The sequence below is a fragment of the Erpetoichthys calabaricus genome, chromosome 1, assembly GCF_900747795.2.
Source record: "Erpetoichthys calabaricus chromosome 1, fErpCal1.3, whole genome shotgun sequence".
Taxonomy (NCBI): Eukaryota; Metazoa; Chordata; class Cladistia; order Polypteriformes; family Polypteridae; genus Erpetoichthys; species Erpetoichthys calabaricus.
The window spans coordinates 11,718,348-11,737,681 of NC_041394.2; the positions used below are offsets into that span (position 1 = coordinate 11,718,348).

Sequence of the window (19,334 nt, forward strand, 5' to 3'; positions counted from 1 at the left end):
ATAATCCTGATGGGGGGTGTTGGTACCTGATCCAAAGCCAACCTGAAGTCGTTGCGGCAGCTTCCAGAATGTTCTTCATGGTTCCTCCGTTGTGCAAGGTACTGTAGATGTGCCAAGGAGTTTCAGGGTTCGACAAAGAGACTGGCTTGTGAAACATCTGCTGCCTACTTCCACCCCATGCGCCAAGATTTTGCCATCCGCTCTTCATACTTTGCCCCTTTTCTTTTGTGCACCTCTTAAATTTGATCTGAGCAGGGAACCGTGGGCTCCAGCAAGTCCACCTACTTGGTAGATCGAGATGTAAGGTCCTAATCTGGTCACTCTGCTTGGATCAACCCCAGTCTTGTGCCATTGTCAGTAGGTCACCTGATGCCTGAGGCTGGTTTCTCCCCAGCTGGGTATTGATGGACTTCTCCACAAATGGCATCTGCCACTGCCCTTAACATTTGGTCATTATGCCACCAACACCTCAGTTAACTGGGTCTGCAGAACTGGTACAATGGTATGTGCCAATTCTTCAGGGGGCAGGGTTCAAATCCCCATCCGTGTGGTGCCCGTGTGTGTTTTTCTCCTGCCCACACACCAAAAAAAACAAAACAAGCAGGTTAAGCTGACTGGTGAGTGTGCCCTGCGATCCCAATAGATGCCAGCCTTCCAAATGAGCACAATGGCGCCCCCTAGATGGATGGTCAAGAAAGTAAGAGGCAGATAAACTGTTAAAAATAAGTTTATATTTCAAATATAAATGTCTTTAAAAAAAAAATAATAATAATAATAAGGAGGAGCAGAGCGAGCTGTGCCAAGTGTGCCAGACATTTACACTGAAGGGGGGGGAAATGGACCCCAGCATCTGGAAAAAGCAAAATGAAAAGGAAAAAAGTGGAAAAAGAAAACAAAAGGTGCATTTTATCAAACATTCCGTATCCACCGGCCCTCGTCGCCTCACACATTCTGTAGTGATCTGCAGTTTCTACTTCCTGCCTGCCAAAGAGCGTCGAGGCGATCAGCGGGAAAAAAGACAAATAAACAAACAAACAAACAAAAGAAACAAGAAATGATAAATTTGCTACTAAGTAAAATCATAAAAAGTGCAGTCCAAAAGCTCGTCCGGACATCCATTCTGCAGAATGGAAACCAGCTGGTTGTCGGAGGCTGGCTACACACACACACACACACACACACACACAAGGCTTTCATTCCCCAAACATGCCGACTTCTCAAAAGTTTTAGAGGTTCAAGCCCCTCAGCACCCTCCGGTCACAGATCAGCTACCTGCAGCCATCTTTGACCTTCGGACGTCCACTTCGGCTCAATATGTACAAACGATTCTCTCTCTCTCTCTCTCTTTTTCTATAAATATTTTACAAGGAGTGGATACTTTGATGTTTTGAGCAGTGAATCCAACAAATCCACCAATAGCAACGCAGCACCGCCCTCTACGTCAGTTTCAAGACACCCCCAGAGCGCCCACTGCTGGCTGTACTCTGTAAATGCAGCTCTGACTGGGAGTTACCAAAAAAAAAGGGGGGGGGGGTTCGAATGAACAAGGAGGTCCACAAAAGTAAAGACTGAAACATAGAGAAATAAATAAATATGTATAAAAACAAGGGGTTGGAGATGGAATTCCTGGAAAAGCACCTCCAAAAAATGACATGACGGCACACCGCTTCATCAGATCAGACAGGCAGAGCTTTGGTAGATTCTGAAAGCATGTTGGCAGATCAACTTAAGGTGACATGACAAACGCAAACACGGGGTGGCGACAGTGCCCCTACCACTGGGGCACAAGTGGAGAGCCATCCCCTCCAAAAGTGGCTCCACACGGGCCTGGTTGAGGACCAACTGATCTAACCTAACAAGCACAAAACCCCACAAACGACTGGACGCGAGATTCAAACCCACCGTGACCAATGTTCCCTCTAAGGAGTAGCATATAGTGAGCAAAAAACATTGTTTATGAGCGACATTTTGTTTAAGCCAAAAATTTATGAGCACCAACTCCGACGGTCGGAGTGAGCAATCAGTACGATAAGTACGAGCGACGCCGTCGGAATGAGCGATCGTGCGGGAAGTATGAGCGACGCTCTGAATTCGTGTGAGCGATCGCTCACGCGCTCAGCTTAGAGGGAACATTGACCGTGACCCCACCCCACAGTGCCACCAGAAAATGAGACCCTTCACTGCATGCAGAAGCTCTGGACATTTTAGAAAATTCCAAATTCTGGCCCCCTAATCTTCCCCCCGTCTCTAATTGGCTAACACTCTCACCCCTTCACCACCTAACAGCTAATGTGTGGTGAGAGTACTGGTGCAAAAATGGCTTCCGCTGCGCCCACATTGAAGTGGCCCCCATTCACTATGAAAAGCGCTATATAAATGTAAAGAATTATTATTATTAAGGGGGGGGTCATGCTAGCACATCAATGTAACACTCCACATTTTAACAGACCCCCAGTTCCCCCACAAACAGGGGGCGTAAGTACAAGTGTGCAGGCGCTTAACTTGTCTCATCGCTCTCTACTCCATCTGGTGGATGGAAAAGAAACTGCAATGCATAGTAAGGAAAGAGACTCCATCATCATGTCATGCTTCAACCGCAAGCTCCTAAGTAACAGACACTCTAAATATAAGGGGATTGGGGGGTCTAATGCCAGTTTTCTAAAGGAATCAATAAAATGAGTCCCTTTGGATTTTAACAGCTAAACGGTGCCACCTAGCAGTGACCGTGGGGTTGTTGGCGCATTCCAAATGGACCACAGGGGCAGAGCAGGAGTCAGAAGCAAACTGCTCCGTCGGGGAGGCCACCAGGATACATAGGGTTAACCATTTTACTGTCTCAGCGTCCAAAGAGAAGTGTGGGCGGGGCACGCATCGATTGGACGGTTGCTCTCCAATCAAGTGTCAGTCTGCAAGCAGGCATGCATGTTGGGGAGTCATAGAAAGGTGGAGTCCATCCTTAAAAGCAATGGAGTGGGAGCAAATCTCGGAATGGCTGTCAGTCGTTCACTCCCAATTAAGAGCAGCCACTTGAGGTGACACTGACACACACTGGCTCGCTTAACTAATCGGCCATTGAAGCATTCAAGCCGGGTGGGCACATACTGGTGGTTAAGAGACATCGATCCTCCTAAATCACCCTCCTGAAGATGGACCACAACACTGGTACACACACCCAGCTTTCATTCCCAAGTTGCCTAGAGCTCCAGGATCCACCATAATTGAGCCTATCGTCGGTGTTGTGGCAAATGCAAGCAGCAAAGAGAAAACAACGTCCCCAGTTTTCCTTCCCAAACCGTCCAAAGAAATGGCCTCCCTTAGACTGATCACAACGTTGGTGTGGTGAGGCGGCAAAGTAAAAACAACACAACCAAAACAGCCTGAGCTAGGACTCTAGTTAAGGGGGTCTTAAAATCACAGAAGGAATCGAGAGTAGGCCATCGTGGAAAAACAGATAACTGAATAAATGAGATGCTGAAAGCTCATTCATTGGTCAAACAGAGGCTCCACCCCTAGTAAGAGTAAAAGAAAAGGCCACACCCCCCCTCAGCAGGGTCTTATTTTTGAGCTTTGTCCCCGCCTTCTTCTTGTTAATCCTAACTTAACGGATACAATGTAGAAGATCATGTAAAACAATAGAAAAGCTTATCAAGCCAGAGTGGGGCGCTATATTATATACATGCACATTTACCTACAGGTCACGTACACACATGCATTACTTATCCCACCTCTCCAATCCCCCCCCCCCCCCCCCCCCCCTTTTTAGGCTACACAAGTTTCCATTTACAATATTACTCTACTAATACATCCCAGGAGGGGTGACATCCTTTTAAAGGATGTCAGTGTGTGACATTCTGCACTAGCACATGCCAAGGCAGGGGGCGCTCTTGTGCTTGCTGCCTTGTAAAATGCAGGGATGTTACTCTGTTCTCTCTACCTCTCTTTGTGGCCTTCCCTTTCATCAGCTGGTCTTTTTATGTCAAATTCTTTTTTTAGGAGATAAGAAAACACGTGTGTGCAAAAGAAGTCACCATGCCACTTAGGGGGTTCAGGAAATTGCTGGATTACAATTCGTACCCAAACATTTAGATGGGCATCAGTAGCTCAATAAAGCCTCACGTACACTTTTGGCTCCCCCCTGGGGGTCATTCCTCTGGTCATCCAAGGTAGCGGCCATTAAGCGTGCGTGTGAGATGCGGCTTTTACAATTTCTACTTGTCATCGGAAAGCACAGGTTGTCCCCCAAGAGTCAAAAATTGTAAACACCCGTTGGCATGGCGTCGGTCATTTCTCAGGTTCATGTCAGCCTAGAAATTCAGAGGGCACTGTTCTGTTTCCATCATCTCTTACTAAGTAATGAATCATTTCTGTTTTTAATATATTATTTTTCAGAATCTTGTTACCCCCTTCCTTCATGCAGTCAGTCGACTCTCAGTTGGGGTCTGCAATCTAACGACAATTCCCATCGGGACAAGGATAAAAGGGGAAAAAAAAAATATTGCAATATTGTCATCCACCTCTTAAGATCCCCTTAGACAATCTGAGCAGACCAAGCATGAGGGTGGCGATCTGGGCAAAGCCACAGTGATGCAAATTCTGCCTTCGAACCATTAGAGGGCAGTGTGGCTATCATGAAGATAATAATAATAATAATAATAAAAAGTGCAATTTGTCACAAGCGAGTTAGGGGGCGTTTTGAGCAGATGAGCCACTCAGCTTCAACACCGAGTCCGTGCATTGACTCCACCCATTTTAATTAATTGGGAAACCATCTGATTGGCTGGGTTCTTATTGGAGGGGAACATGCACTTCTTCTCAGAATGTGCTGGGCATCCCAGGATTTGTATTGTATAGCAGCTCCACATGAACGGCCATCCTAGATTTCCTAGTGGCCACTTCAGGCTGAGCACTGGAAAATGTCAGGGAGGGATTTTTTTTTTTTTGGGAAATTCTTCCTCCCCCCCACCACCATGAATTTTCTAGATGTAGGGTGAAGCATGGTCCAGCAGGTGCCAAGGGGTGTCTTAAAACTGTCATTTGCTTGTCCGTCTCTTAGAGGATGCTGACCCTGTCAGCCAGGCCGTGCAGGTCACTATCATCTGAATCCTCACTTGACGCCTGTGCCACGATGAGGTGCTGGGGGTACGGTAACGTGTGGTCCTGGGCAAACTGCTGCCAGCGGTTGTCGTCACTTTCGTGCGTGATATAGCGGCCGCCCATCTTGCACTCCAGCTCACGAAGGTCCAGCCATGTCTGGTAGTCCTGTAAGAAAGAGAGTCTGAGTCACACACTTTATGTGAAGGTGCCTATTTCATTTGACCCGTCTTCCTTAACCTTGGCATTTAAAACAGTAAATACTACCACACAGGTGCTATAAAGAATGAAACAAGGACACAATACAAATCAATATCATGGCATGTCCTGTGAATTCATCAAAGCAAAGCAGCCACTTTGTTGAGTAATTTGATTCCATAGCACATAAATGCCCACACGCCACCCCAAAGTCCGTCGCTGGCCTTCCGAGAGACAATACGATTCTGATTAGAAGCAATCAGACTGACAAAAAAGCAGGAAAAGAAAACTCCTTGAGGGTGCCTAACCAGACACGCGGACATTTCTGTTCACTGGAGAAGGCCAGCTAACCTCGGCACTCTTGGCTATAAAGTCACTTGCCTGGACCTCCTCCTGGGACCCTGACGGTCTGTCAGGATGGCAACCCCTACTGCATCTGCACTCTCGAATCAGATGGGCAGAATCAATTTATTTTGTAATGTTTTCAATTACTTTATAATAAGCTGCGGGAGAATGCTGCCCTGAAAGGCACTATATAAACTGACAAAAAGGGCAAATTGGGATAATGGTCATTATGAAAACTGATATACAAAATACAGAAGTGGGGGTCCCCTTACAGCTCATTGGAACCGTGCTGTCTGCCCCCTGAAATGTGAAGACATGAAACTCAGTTGTCCCCTATACACCTGCATGTCATCGAGTAACGCAAAGCAAGCATGACAAGAGATCAAGTTTTGCTTATTCTACAAAGATCTTCTGAAATGGCCTGCACACATTTGTTTGGACCTCTAAATGATTGGATTTGAGTGATTTTTCATACTCGCAGTTTTCTTGAATTTTGTATCACACACATGTCTCCAATTGTGCCATCAGTCATTCAGCCAATTTAAATGGAGAAAAGTCGTCACTCTGCTGTTTGGTGTCACTGTGTGTCCCACACTGAACATGGACCAGAGACAGCAAAAGAGAAAGTTGCGTGAGGAGATGAGAAAGAAAATGATAGACTAGCATATGTTAAAGGCAAAGGGCAAGAAGACCATCATCACCAAGCAACTCAATGCTCCTGTGACAACAGTCAAATATTATGAAGATGTTTAAGGTCCATGGGACTGTAGCCAACCTCCCTGGATGTGGCCATAAGAAGAAAATAAGAAGACCCCGGAATGGGCAGAAGGACAAGTGAGAATGGCACACAAAAATCCAAGGAGAACTTCCAAAGACATACAGTCAGGGTCCATCACACCATCCATCAGTTTTTGAGGGACAGTGGGCTCAATGGAAGAAGACCCAGGAGGAATCCACATAAAACAGCCCGAGTGGAATTTGCAAAAATGCATACTGACAAGTCACATTGCTTCTGGGAAGACGGTCCTTTGGACAGAGGAGACAAAACTGGAGTTTTTTGACAAGTCACATCAGCTTGATGTCTACAGATGAAAAAAAACAAAGCTTTCAGAAAAAATAACACCAGAGCTACTGTGACACATGGAGGAGGCTCACTTATGTTTTGGAACTGCTTTGCTGCATCTGGCATGTGTGAGTACCTTGCGTCTGTGTGCAGGGAACAATGAAATCTCCAGACTTTCAAGACATTCTGGAGTGAAATGTCCTGCCCAGGGTCAGAAAGCTCTATGTCAGTAACATGTCGTGGACACCCCCAACAGGATAAGGAGCCAAAAAACACACAGCACGAAGCACATAAGAATGGCTAAGAATAAAACACTGGACTAATGTGAGGTGGCCTTCTGATTTGAATCCCATGAAACATCTATGGAAAGAACTGAAACATGCAGTCTGGAGAAGACCCCCTTCAAACCTGACGCAGCTAGAGCAGTTTGCTCAGGACGAGTGGGCCGAATGGCCTGTGGACAGGTGCAGATGTCTCACAGAGAGCTCCAGGAATCACTTGTGTGCACTGATGACTTCCAAAGGTTGTGCGACACAGTATTAGGCTGAAGGTTCCATCAGTTTTGTGCAGGCCATTTTCATTTGTGTTGTTATTTGAGATATTCTGTGGAATCAAATCCCTAAAGTAAAGTCGGATTTCTGTTAAATATGAATAAACAAAGATGGGTTCCAATTACTTTTGTTGGTTTCAAGTTATCTCAGAGACAATTGGGGGGTTCTTCTTTAATCGTGGAGGGATATCAACAAATTTGTCCACATCTGTAAACGGTTAATGAATCAGTGAATGGAACAGTAACTACAACATGATGATTGAATGCATAGTTCTGTAACAGTTCACACAGTGAAAGTGCTATATACACATAAACTGTGCTGTCAGGTGTTCAGTCCTTCTAATACAGTGCATCCAGAAAGTATTCCCAGCACATCACTTTTTCCACATTTTGTGACGTTACAGCCTTATTCCAAAATGGATTAAATTCATTTTTTTCCTCATAATTCTACACACAACACCCCATAATGACAACGTGAAAAGAGTTTACTTGAGGTTTTTGCTAATTTATTAAAAATAAAAACATTGAGAAAGCACATGTACATAAGTATTCACAGCCTTTGCCATGAAGCTCAAAATTGAGCTCAGGTGCATCCTGTTTCCCCTGATCATCCTTGAGATGTTTCTGCAGCTTCATTGGAGTCCACCTGTGGTAAATTCAGTTGACTGGACATGATTTGGAAAGGCACACACCTGTCTATATAAGGTCCCACAGTTGACAGTTCATGTCAGAGCACAAACCAAGCATGAAGTCAAAGGAATTGTCTGTAGACTTCCGAGGCAGGATTGTCTCGAGGCACAAATCTGGAGAAGGTTACAGAAAAATATCTGCTGCTTTGAAGGTCCCAATGAGCACAGTGACCTCCATCATCCGTAAGTGGAAGAAGTTCAAAACCACCAGGACTCTTCCTAGAGCTGGCCGGCCATCTAAACTGAGCGATCGGGGGAGAAGGGCCTTAGTCAGGGAGGTGACCAAGTACCCGATGGTGACTCTGTCAGAGCTCCACAGGTCCTCTGTGGAGAGAGGAGAACCTTCCAGAAGGACAACCATCTCTGCAGCAATCCACCAATCAGGCCTGTATGGTAGAGTGGCCAGACGGAAGTCACTCCTTAGTAAAAGGCACATGGCAGCCCGTCTGGAGTTTGCCAAAAGGCACCTGAAGGACTCTCAGACCATGAGAAAGAAAATTCTCTGGTCTGATGAGACAAAGATTGAACTCTTTGGTGTGAATGCCAGGCGTCACGTTTGGAGGAAACCTGGCACCATCCCTACAGTGAAGCATGGTGGTGGCAGCATCAGGCTGTGGGGATGTTTTTCAGCGGCAGAGACTGGGAGACTAGTCAGGATAAAGGGAAAGATGACTGCAGCAATGTACAGAGACATCCTGGATGAAAACCTGCTCCAGAGCGCTCTTGACCTCAGACTGGGGCGACGGTTCATCTTTCAGCAGGACAACGACCCTAAGCACACAGCCAAGATATCAAAGGAGTGGCTTCAGGACAACTCTGTGAATGTCCTTGAGTGGCCCAGCCAGAGCCCAGACTTGAATCCGATTGAACATCTCTGGAGAGATCTTAAAATGGCTGTGCACCGACGCTTCCTATCCAACCTGATGGAGCTTGAGAGGTGCTGCAAAGAGGAATGGGCGAAACTGGCCAAGGACAGGTGTGCCAAGCTTGTGGCATCATATTCAGAAAGACTTGAGGCTGGAATTGCTGCCAAAGGTGCATCGACAAAGTATTGAGCAAAGGCTGTGAATACTTATGTACATGTGCTTTCTCAATTTTTTTATTTTTAATAAATTTGCAAAAATCTCCAGTAAACTTTTTTCACGTTGTCATTATGGGGTGTTGTGTGTAGAATTCTGAGGAAAAAAATGAATTTAATCCATTTTGGAATAAGGCTGTAACATAACAAAATGTGGAAAAAGTGATTCGCTGGGAATACTTTCTGGATGCACTGTATATCCTAAAAAGTGGTTAAAAAAATGAACAGAAATTACAGAGCATCGAATAAGAGACGCTATAGAAAGTTTGACTCATTACTCCATGAAAAACTATCTAATGACGATTGTCATGAAAGGAACTACATAAAGACACTTACAGTTTTTGGTAAGGTGGGTCCACATATAAAGTGAAGGTTGAACTCCGCACTGTAAAAGGTGCTATATAAAGAACTTTTAATCGCTTTGGTTCAGCCATCTTGGTTGTTTAGTATATTCAGTTTGCTCCTAATGCCCATCTCTCTCTCAGGCCTCCTCTTTTACCCATCAGGCAGGCACCTCAGTTCCCTCTCTTTCTCAATACCCCAAAGGCTAAACGCTGCATACGCCCACTCACACAGGCATACGCACTAGTTTAGTGTCTACTGGGCACCGGGGCATACCCTCTAGGTGAATGGCAAAGAGGAGAGTCCCAAACTTTGATGCCAGTATTTTTTAAACTTTAAAAGGACAAACAGTTATAAAGAGGGCACATCTTATCACAAAGATGCCCTTTCAGATATGGTATAATATTTTTAAAACTGGAATAAGGACGGAAATGCCACACTCATTTCTGCACATAGGAAAATATCAAGAAATGGACATGTGGTGAGCCAGCGATGGGCTCTTTAGCTGTGCCTTAATGGCTTCAGGTCCACCTGTTAGTCTAGCAGCAGACAGACTTCTGGATGCCAATGCCCAACACATGGAAGACACGACTGCCATACCTGTAGCCAGGTGTGGCTCAGTGACTTGTCCACGCTGTAGCGCTTCCTCATCTTCACCTGCAGCAGATTGTTAATCAGATCGATGGCTGTCAAGGGGAGAAAACCCAGGTTAGTGGATGACACATCAGTGGCGAGTTTAAAGAACATTAAATAAAGAAGAACAAAGCTTTGATATTCATCTCGTTGAACATGGATGTGAAATAACACACCAAGACAAACTGGGTGGCCACCATCACCACCAGGAACCAAATCCTTTCCCCTGGGGAATTGCAGTAGGAGCATAATCAGTCGGTCACCAAAGGCAGCGTGACCTGCAGCGTGGGCATGCAAGACATATCTGATGTAAAGACTCAGGGTGCAATGTGAGGCTCACTGACATTGGGCCAATTCACCCATCAGCATGTTGTATGTCAGCACCAGAAGAACACAGAAGGCACCTCACCTGGGAAATAACATGAGGTGGCACTAGCATACCCAACCCTGGGGACCACTGGAGCAGAAGCCACCAGATGAAGGAGCCAAAGAATGGATTGAGCAGCCAGAGACATGAAGAGATGGACATGCCCTGCTCTTGACCCTTTGAACTTCTTCAGGTGCCAAGAATTTATTGCTTTTTTTTGCCACCCTCTGCCTTTTCTAGTTTGGAGATATTGTCAACATCTATCACCCCCAGTTCTGAGGCTGCACCTATTTCACCTTCTTTTAAGGTATCTTCACCGGCTACTTCCTCCAATTCTGAAGCAATGCTATTCTAAAACTCGTCTGCCATCGGCCTTTTCTGGCTTTGTGTCACTGTCACTGTCTCCTCTGGCTCTGAGATCCAAGTTGTCTCCTTCCACATTTAGTTCTATGGTATCTGGTTGTGAAGCAGGGCTACCGTCTGGCCCATGAGATAAGAGAGATTTGTGGAGCTGAGTATTTTAAACAAATAAATGAAAGTCCCAGAACGTTCAGACTCCAGGTGGGTGCAAGTCCACGTGGGAATGCTCATGTGCCGCACCCAAGTTGATTGGGAGGCTTGGCTTATCGTGTGAGCAGATCGTCACCTTGGAGGAGGTGATTGCAACACTTACACCTGACTGGTGTAAAATAATAAAGAGAAAGGGAGCCTGGGAAGGAAATTGAGGAAGAGAACAATAAGAGGAGCTGGTGCAATGCTAGAGAGGAAGGATGAGGAGGACAGGAGTGTACCCAAGAGGAGGGTTTGTCCAGCGCTTCAGGGTACAGGTCGCTCCTGTCTGGAGTAGGAATGATCATGTTGCTCAGTGAAGGATGCTGAAGGTCTGGTGGTGGGAGTAGGAGCAGGCTCAGAGTGGCACCTCAAGGGACAGGCAGCGGGGACACAAGCCAGGACTAAGGGCTGTCTGCACCTGTTGGTAGATGTCTCCTCTGCTTATCCTTCTGGGGTCACTTCAGCATGAGGAAGCACTGTGGCTTGGTTTGTGTTTTTAAGGACGTTTATCTGACTGGGATTTTTAACCTCATTTTTAATGGATATTTATTCTTTGATTATTTATTGCACTGGATTGTCAGTGGATCATTTGTTTATTTAGGGAAGAAACTGCACTGCAGTACTTACACTTTGTTTTTAGAATAAAAGCACAAAACACTTTACACCATGTCTTGCTGAAGGTGTCTCATAGTTCGCCCAGCTCATCCTTGGACATATTATCAACATTTACAGGACTATGGAGCCAACCCAGTCCATCACAGGCCACTGTCGGCCTTCTCTGGTTTTGAGGCAGGGCTGCCATCTGACTTTTCTGGTTTTGAGGCATTACCTCCGTCTCTCACCCCTTCTTCTGAGACACTGTTCAACACACTCTGCAAAATCCTTTGTTGGAATCGGCATCAGCTGTCTCGCTCTTTTTCCTGAATCTCATCGATTATCTGACGTATCTTCCCTTTCAAAGGTTTTGGGAAAAGCCAGAAGTGGCAGTGCACCAAATCTGGGCTGTAGTGGGGCTGAGTCACCTGGGTAATTAGATGTTTCGCCCCTTATTGCATCGTCCCCGAGAGCCTTCTGAATCATCTGAATAGTTTCCACAGATGAACCTGGTTCAGTGGCATCCACACAGGCTACTTCTTCTGTTACTGAAGGGTTTGCTTCCCTTTATTCTGACACTCCGCTGCCATCAGCCTTTTCTGGTTTGGAGGCAATGCCAAGGTTTCCTCCGGTTTTGAGTCACTTCTAGCTCATTCTGTTCTGTGACATTTCCACCAGCTGCCTCCTCTGGTTTGGAGGCCACACTACAGTTTATCTCTCATCATTCTGAGGCAGGGCTGTCATTGGCCTCCAATGGGTTCTGAGGCACATCCTCCCATCTGTCTCCTCTAGTTTTAAGGAATTGTCTCTGCACACCTTCCTTGGTTCTGAGGCATTGCCACTATCTGCCTAACTTGCTTCTGGGACAGTGGCCACCACCTGCTTCCTCTGGTTCTGAGGCATTTCCAGTTGCTGCCTCCTCTAGTTATGAAGCAATAATACTGTTTGACTACCCTGATTCTGATACTGGACTACTTTTGGCCTCCTCTATTTTTGAGATATTGCTGTTGTCCCCATCTCCCTGGTCCTGAGGCCACAGCTGACATCTCTCTCACCTGGCTGTGAGGCATCTCCACTATCTACTTCCTCTAGTTCCCAAGTAATGCTACAGCTTGCCTCACCTTACTCTGATACTTGTCCACCATTGTCTCTCCTGCTACTGAGGTATTGTTGCTTTGTCTATCATCTCCCTGGTTTTGAAGCCATATCTGCTGTCTGTCTGATCTGATTCTGAGGTATCTCCATAGGTTACTTCCTCTAGTTCTCAAGTAATGCTGCTGTTTGACTGCCCTGATTCTCATACTGGACTGCCATCAACCTCCTTTGATTTTGAGGTATTACTGTTGTGCCAATCTCCCTGGTTTTGACGCCAAAGCTGACATCTATTTCACCTGGCTGTGAGGTATCTCCACAGGCTACTTCCTCTTGTTCCTCAGTAATTCTACAGCTTATTTCCCCTTATTCTGATACTTGTCTGCCATTGTCTCCCCTGCTTTTGAGGCATTGCTGCTGTGTGTATCTGCCTGGTTCTGAAGTCATAGCCTCCATCTGTCTCACCAGACTCTGAGGTATCTCCACAGGTTACTTCCTCTACTTCTCAAGTAAAGCTACTGTTTGACTGCCCTGATTCTCATACTGGACTGTCATCAATCCCCTGTTTTTGATGTATCTATCTCCCTGGATCTGAGGCCATACCCACAGTCTACCTTCTCTGATCCTGCAGTGCTGATGTTGTCTCCATTGACTGACTCAGGGAACACCATTCATGTTCTCTAGTCTCAATTCAGAGCTGCTATTGGCCTTCCCCTTGGCAACAGGAGCGCTGTTTATGTGTTCCTATACTCCAGTGTCAGCAGAACTTCATTTATGTTTGAACCAGTGGCATTGAACTTGGTATTCTCTTTTCATTCCCTTAATATTTGTGTTCAGTTTTGCAAGTTTCTATTTCTGTAAATCTGTGTTGGCACTCTTGGCCAGCAGCCAGTGAAATACACTGTATATGAATAAATTGAGTTGATATGGCAGTCTTACATGTGCCTTCCTTGGTTCTGCAGCACTACCTAACCTCACCATCTATATCCTCTGGTTCTGAGACATTTCCATTGGCTATCTGCTGTGGTTCTGAAGTAATGCTATGGTTTGCCTTACTTGATTCTGAGGCAGGACTACCATCAGCCTACTCAGGTTCTAAGGCACTGTCAATTGTCAAGTATCACTTGGGTCAGAGACAGTGGTTACCATGTCTCTCCTCAAACTATATGGGAGTGTCACCAGGTTCATCCTTTACCTCACATACAAAGAAATAAAAACAACACTGAATATCCCCTGTATGGTGCAATGCCACTCTAAATCCACCCAGCCCCACCAAAAACTAAAGGTCCAAGTGCCTCCATACCTGGCAGACACAGCTCTCAGTTTCTCAATCACTTACCTTCTGGGGAGATATTCTTCCAGGGGTTTGGTGGGTACATGAAGGCCGCATTGTGTATCTGGTCATTAATGTCCTCGTCCTCATTGAACGGGAAGGTGCCACTCAGGCTGACGTACATTATCACCCCCACCGACCACATGTCCAACGAACGGTTGTAGCCCTGGTTCAGGAGCACTTCTGGGGCCAGGTAGGCAGGTGTGCCAACAACGGACCGACGGAATGATTTCTCGCCAATGATCCGGGCAAAACCGAAATCACAGAGTTTCACCTGTGGGTGACAAGAAGAAATCATTATAGTTTATAGCTTTATAGAGTCCTTTTATGTCACGCTGAGTACAGCAAAATTCTTTCTTTCTCTCTATCCAGCATCATGATCAGGGAGGAGAACAATCTTCGTATGGACTTCATCAAGGTAGGAATTTGGGGAGACGGATGCTAACACAATTCCTTATTCTTCTGAATAAAGGGGGTGGCAAAGGGTGGGCTGTGAGGATGATAAGAGAAAGAAAGAGAGACACAGAGAGAGCCCACTGTGTACTGTGGCACTCTGGTGGTACCAATTACAGTACTCTTTGTTAACTGGAGCAGGGGGAGTTTAACTGGGTAAGCTAGGGCCTTCTGACTCTGAGACCCTGAGTTTAGGGTCAGTTGCTCCATGTGAGTACATCAAAATTAAATCAAATTGTATTTGTCACATAGAAATTACACATACAGTACAACATGTAGTGAAATGTTTTACTGCTAAACTCCAAGACTGTACATTTAAGAAGAACATAAAAGGACAATAAACAATAATCTATGACTTGATCATGACACATGAAATGGGCTCTGTGGAAGGATGAGTGTAGGACAGAGAGAACCGGCTGTGTAACGTGATACTGGAGAATTGGGACATCCACTTGCTTACTTGACAAGGGTCTTGGGTTCCCCCTACAGATTTTCTTTTTCCTCCAAAATTCTTCAAATTTTTTCTGTCCTCATCAGACTCATTTTTCGAGACTTCAAATACGATTCTGTATCCACACCTGGACAAATTCGTAGGTACCCCTTAAGAAGGACCCACAATCGTCTTTGAAATAACTTAATACTGACAGAAGTCAATGGCACCCATCATTGTTTATTTTGTGTTCAACAAAAAAAATCAGACTTTGCTTTAGTGTCTTGATTTAACAGGATATTTTAAATAATAACACAAAATGAAAGTGGCATGGACAAAAATGATGGGACTCTTAACCTAATATTTGTTTGCAGAACCTTTAGGAACAGTCACTGAAAACAGGCGATTCTTGGAACAAATTCCACGGGACTTCTGCACCTGTCCATTGGTAGTTTGGCACGCTCTTCCTGAGCAAACTTACCAGCTGTGTCAGGTTTGAAGGGGGTCTTCTCCAGACTGCATGTTTCAGTTCGTTCCATAGGATTCAAATCAGAACTCCTAGAAGTCCACTTCAGAATAGTCCAATGTTTTGTTCTCAGCCATTCTTGGATGCTTTCACAGTGTGTTTTGCCTCCTCATCCAGTTGGAGTGTCCATGATCTGATAGTGAGGCAGAGCTTTCTGACCCTGGGAAGTACTTATAACTCCAGAATGTCTTGATGGTCCTGAAGTTTCCTGGTTCCCTGCACAAACTTAAGGCACCCCATGTCAATCACAGCAAAGCAGCCCCGAAACATAAGAAGGTCACAGAAGTTCTGGTGTTTGTTTCTTTGAAAGGTTAATTTTCTCATCTTTGGAAACTGAGCTGCTGTGACCTGCCAAAAACCTCCAGTTTGGTCTCACCAGTTCTAAGGACGTTCTCCCATAAGTCACTGTGACTTGTCAATATGCATTTTAGCAAATTCCACTCGGGCTCTTTTATGTGGAGTCCTCCTGGGTCTTCTTCCATTGAGCCCACTGTCACTTAAAAAAGTGATGGATGGTGTGATGGACCTTGACCTTGGAGTTCAGCCCGTATGTCTTTGGAAGTTCTCCTTGGATTTTTGTGTGCCATTCTTACTATCCTTCTGCCCATTCTGGGGTCGATTTTCATCTTATGGTCGCATCCAAGGAGGTTGGCTACAGTTCCGTGGACCTTAAACTTCTTCATAATATTTGACACTATTGTCACATTAACATCAAGCTGTTTGGTGATGGTCTTCTAGCCTTTCTCTTTAACATGCTAGTCTATCATTTTCTCTGTGATCTCCTCAGACGACTCTCTCCTTTGCTGTCTCTGGTCCATGTTCAGTATGGGACACACAATGACACCAAACAGCAGAGTGACGACTTTTTCTATTGAAATCAGCTGAATGACTAGTTGCTTGATTGGTGATGTGTGTGTGATACGAATTCAAGAAAACAGTGAGTCTGAAAAATCCAATCAACTTCCAATTATAGAGGATCTTTTCTAGGAGTCCCAACAAATATGTCTGAGCCATTTTAGAAGATCTTTGTAGAATAAGCAGCACTTGCTCTCATGTCACACTTGCTTTGCTTCACTTGATGACATCTTAAAGGCATGCGGGTGCACGGGAGACAATGGCTTTTCATGTCATCATTTTTCAGGAGGCAGACAGCACTCTTTCAATTGTCCACATCTGTATACCGACTCCATCTTTCTACTAATTATACACCTGTCTTATGTAAGCATGTATTGATTATTTTTTGTTATTTATTATTATACTTATGTAATTTAATTTGTTTTTCTTTTCTCGTAACTATCTGACATTTTGTAAAGTACTTTGTGCTACTGTACATCCCATTTCTGGAAATGTGTTAAAGAAATAAATATTGTTGTGTTGTTATTCCTTTGTAGATTGTGATGGAAGATGTGGATGGAAGGACATCCCAATCAGGGTGACTGACATTCCCTTTCCCAGTTAGGAGGCCAATAAAATGGAAGGAGAGGGGGAGACTCCCTCCCCGGGGAGACCCTGTGGGTGTCAGCATTTCTCTACTGAACCTCACCACAGTGCTACATGGGAGTTGTAGTTCCAGTGGACAGCCCTGTTGGGGTCCTTGAGTGCTCCTAGAGGGAGCGGCCAGGAGAACACTCCCCTGTCAGATGAAGGTTCAGCCTGACCCAGAAGTGTTTCCCGGATGTGATTCTGTTTTACCAGAAGTACTTCCGTGTCCAGCTCTATCAGTTAACAGTGGAGTGAATGTGAAAATTGACAAAGAGAATTAAATTGAATTGTGTGGAGAAGAAGACGCCTTCAATATAAGAGTCTTTTGGATCCAGGATTTGGGTCACATGGTGTTTTCTGACTCCAAGGCTCCACTCTCCATCAGGACAAGAAATTTAGAGCAGCAGGGCCCTGACAGGTTTCTTCCCAGTGACAGGTGGATTCCCCTCACTATGGGCCACATGGGCTCACCTAGAGCACTTACCATAGACAACAAGCATAAGAACCTCTGGCCTCATTATTTCATTACACCATGAGGCCACCCGACATTATGCTTTAAATAACAGGAAGCCCGTATCAGGCGAGACCCTCAACAGCACAGGCTGACTGAAAGTGATGTGACAAGAATCTTCAGCTTCCAGTGCCTGCTGAAAAAGAATGAGGTCTGGCCAGCCTAAATGATCCGAGACAAGAGACACCATACCTGAGGGAAAGGGTCAGCCGAGGCCAGCAGCACGTTCTCCGGCTTGAGGTCGCAGTGCACGATGTTCTTGAAGTGGAGGTGCCGCAGAGCCGCCAGGATCTGTCGGGGAAGAAGCAGAGGCTGTGAGTTAAACACAGGGGACAAATCAAATGAGAGACATACAGTCATGAAATTACTAAGGGTGTACTCACACTCGCAATTCGTTCCATGCCTGAGCACGTTTGTCTGCACGTAACCCCACAAAGTCAAGTTCGTTTTGCTAGTGTGATTGGCCAACCGTATCGTGCCCTGGCCCACTAGGAAGAAGTAAGCCCGAGCACGGTGCAGTAGCATCTGGGAACAGTGTGATCGAGCATGGAAAACAGACATGACGTCAACAATGAGACAAATCAATTCTCATTTCATTCAATATATTTTGAGATACAAATAGGTTTTTATTCTCATCGTACACATGAACGTGAATTGTAGTTGGCAAGACAAGCTGCAAATTCCTCCCTTAACATCATTTATCACCATAAAAATCTGCTAATAAATGCAGCATGATTAATAGCAAAATGCTGCCCTGCACGCTCAATAAATCTGTAAGAGCGTAGATGGTCATCCTGCCCTACACGACTCCAAAACAACCTCAAAATATATAAAATCATTTTCATACGCATGCTGTCACTCCGTGTTCGGATCTTGTTTTACATGGTCATGACGGAAGTGGGCCCAGGCCCAGAACATTAAGCGCAGTGCTAGTGTGAGTACACCCTAAGTGTGGGCTGTAGGGGGGCGCACTCTTCAGCTATTCCAATGACCTTCACCTACGGTACATCCCGTGTATGCGAACGTGCTAAAGAAAGAGTCTTGTTGTTATTCCTTTGTAGACTGTGATAGAAGGTGTAGATGGGTGGGCAAAAGCAAAAACAGAAAGGGTTGTGTTATAAAGGATGGATAACCAAAACGGGGAGAACACTAAAAAAGGAAACTAGACAAAATTGTAGTAGCGATCAACAGTTAGTGCCATGCGGGACAACGATTTACAACTGAAGACTCTGACTATTCCATGTGGCAGCTGCTCTACTCACCCTTGACAATGATTAGACATGGTGGCCTCTTCTTCCTCTCTGTTCCTATCAGCCAGGAGGGTTTTGAAGCCCGGGCTAGGGAACAATTCCAGGTTCCCGCCAAACACTACATAAGCTTTAGGGTTCCTGGACCTCCATACTGTGAGGACCACAGACAATGCTATGATAAAGCCAGGGTTTCATTTTTGTAGCACAAACACAAAACCAGAAGATACCAGGAGGGGGCAAATACTTTTTCACAGGTATATCTCAATTGTGGAAGTCAAAAAGCAGAATTGGCGGAAGGCAGATATACAAAATGTGATCAAGTCTCTACTGGACATGCCGGAGTTTTTGTATTTCTTGCTTTTACACTTATGAGAAAAAGTTACAAACGGGCCTGGTGGACTGAGTGGTCTCCTCTCGTCTACCCAATTTCTTCTGTTCATTTCAACAGTTATCTAAAAATAAAGGTGATGTAGCAAAAGTCACACCACATTTACATTTTGTAGTCCAATTTGTTAATTTAAATAAACACATGTAAATTTCACATGTGAGGGGGAAAAGTGCCCACTTCATTAATTTAAGTACTACCTCAAATTAGAATCACTTGCAAATGAGCGAAAACAATGAGAAAGAGGACCTTGTCTGACTCAGTCTTATTTAAACCAACTCAGACATTTAGTTTGGTGTGTAGTGTGTGATAGGACCATAAAGAGCTCTCCAAGGCCTTCACAAAGAAGGTTATGGATGCCTGTGAGCCT

The 19,334-nt window shown here is 45.1% G+C and overlaps 1 protein-coding gene across 1 annotated transcript in view; it reads right to left on the bottom strand.

Annotated features, from left to right (window-relative positions):
- Nucleotides 1-711: 711 nt before the first annotated feature.
- Nucleotides 712-19,334, bottom strand: part of prkd2 (protein kinase D2) — a 208,415-nt gene continuing 189,792 nt past the window's right edge. The window contains exons 15-19 of the mRNA XM_028792906.2: nt 17,522-17,620; nt 13,934-14,201; nt 9,957-10,042; nt 1,251-5,259; nt 712-1,213 (exon numbers count right to left, since the gene is read on the bottom strand). Coding sequence (XP_028648739.1) covers nt 5,050-5,259; nt 9,957-10,042; nt 13,934-14,201; nt 17,522-17,620 — 663 coding nt within the window. The 3' untranslated portion in view covers nt 712-1,213; nt 1,251-5,049. The remainder of the gene's footprint in view (nt 1,214-1,250; nt 5,260-9,956; nt 10,043-13,933; nt 14,202-17,521; nt 17,621-19,334) is intronic.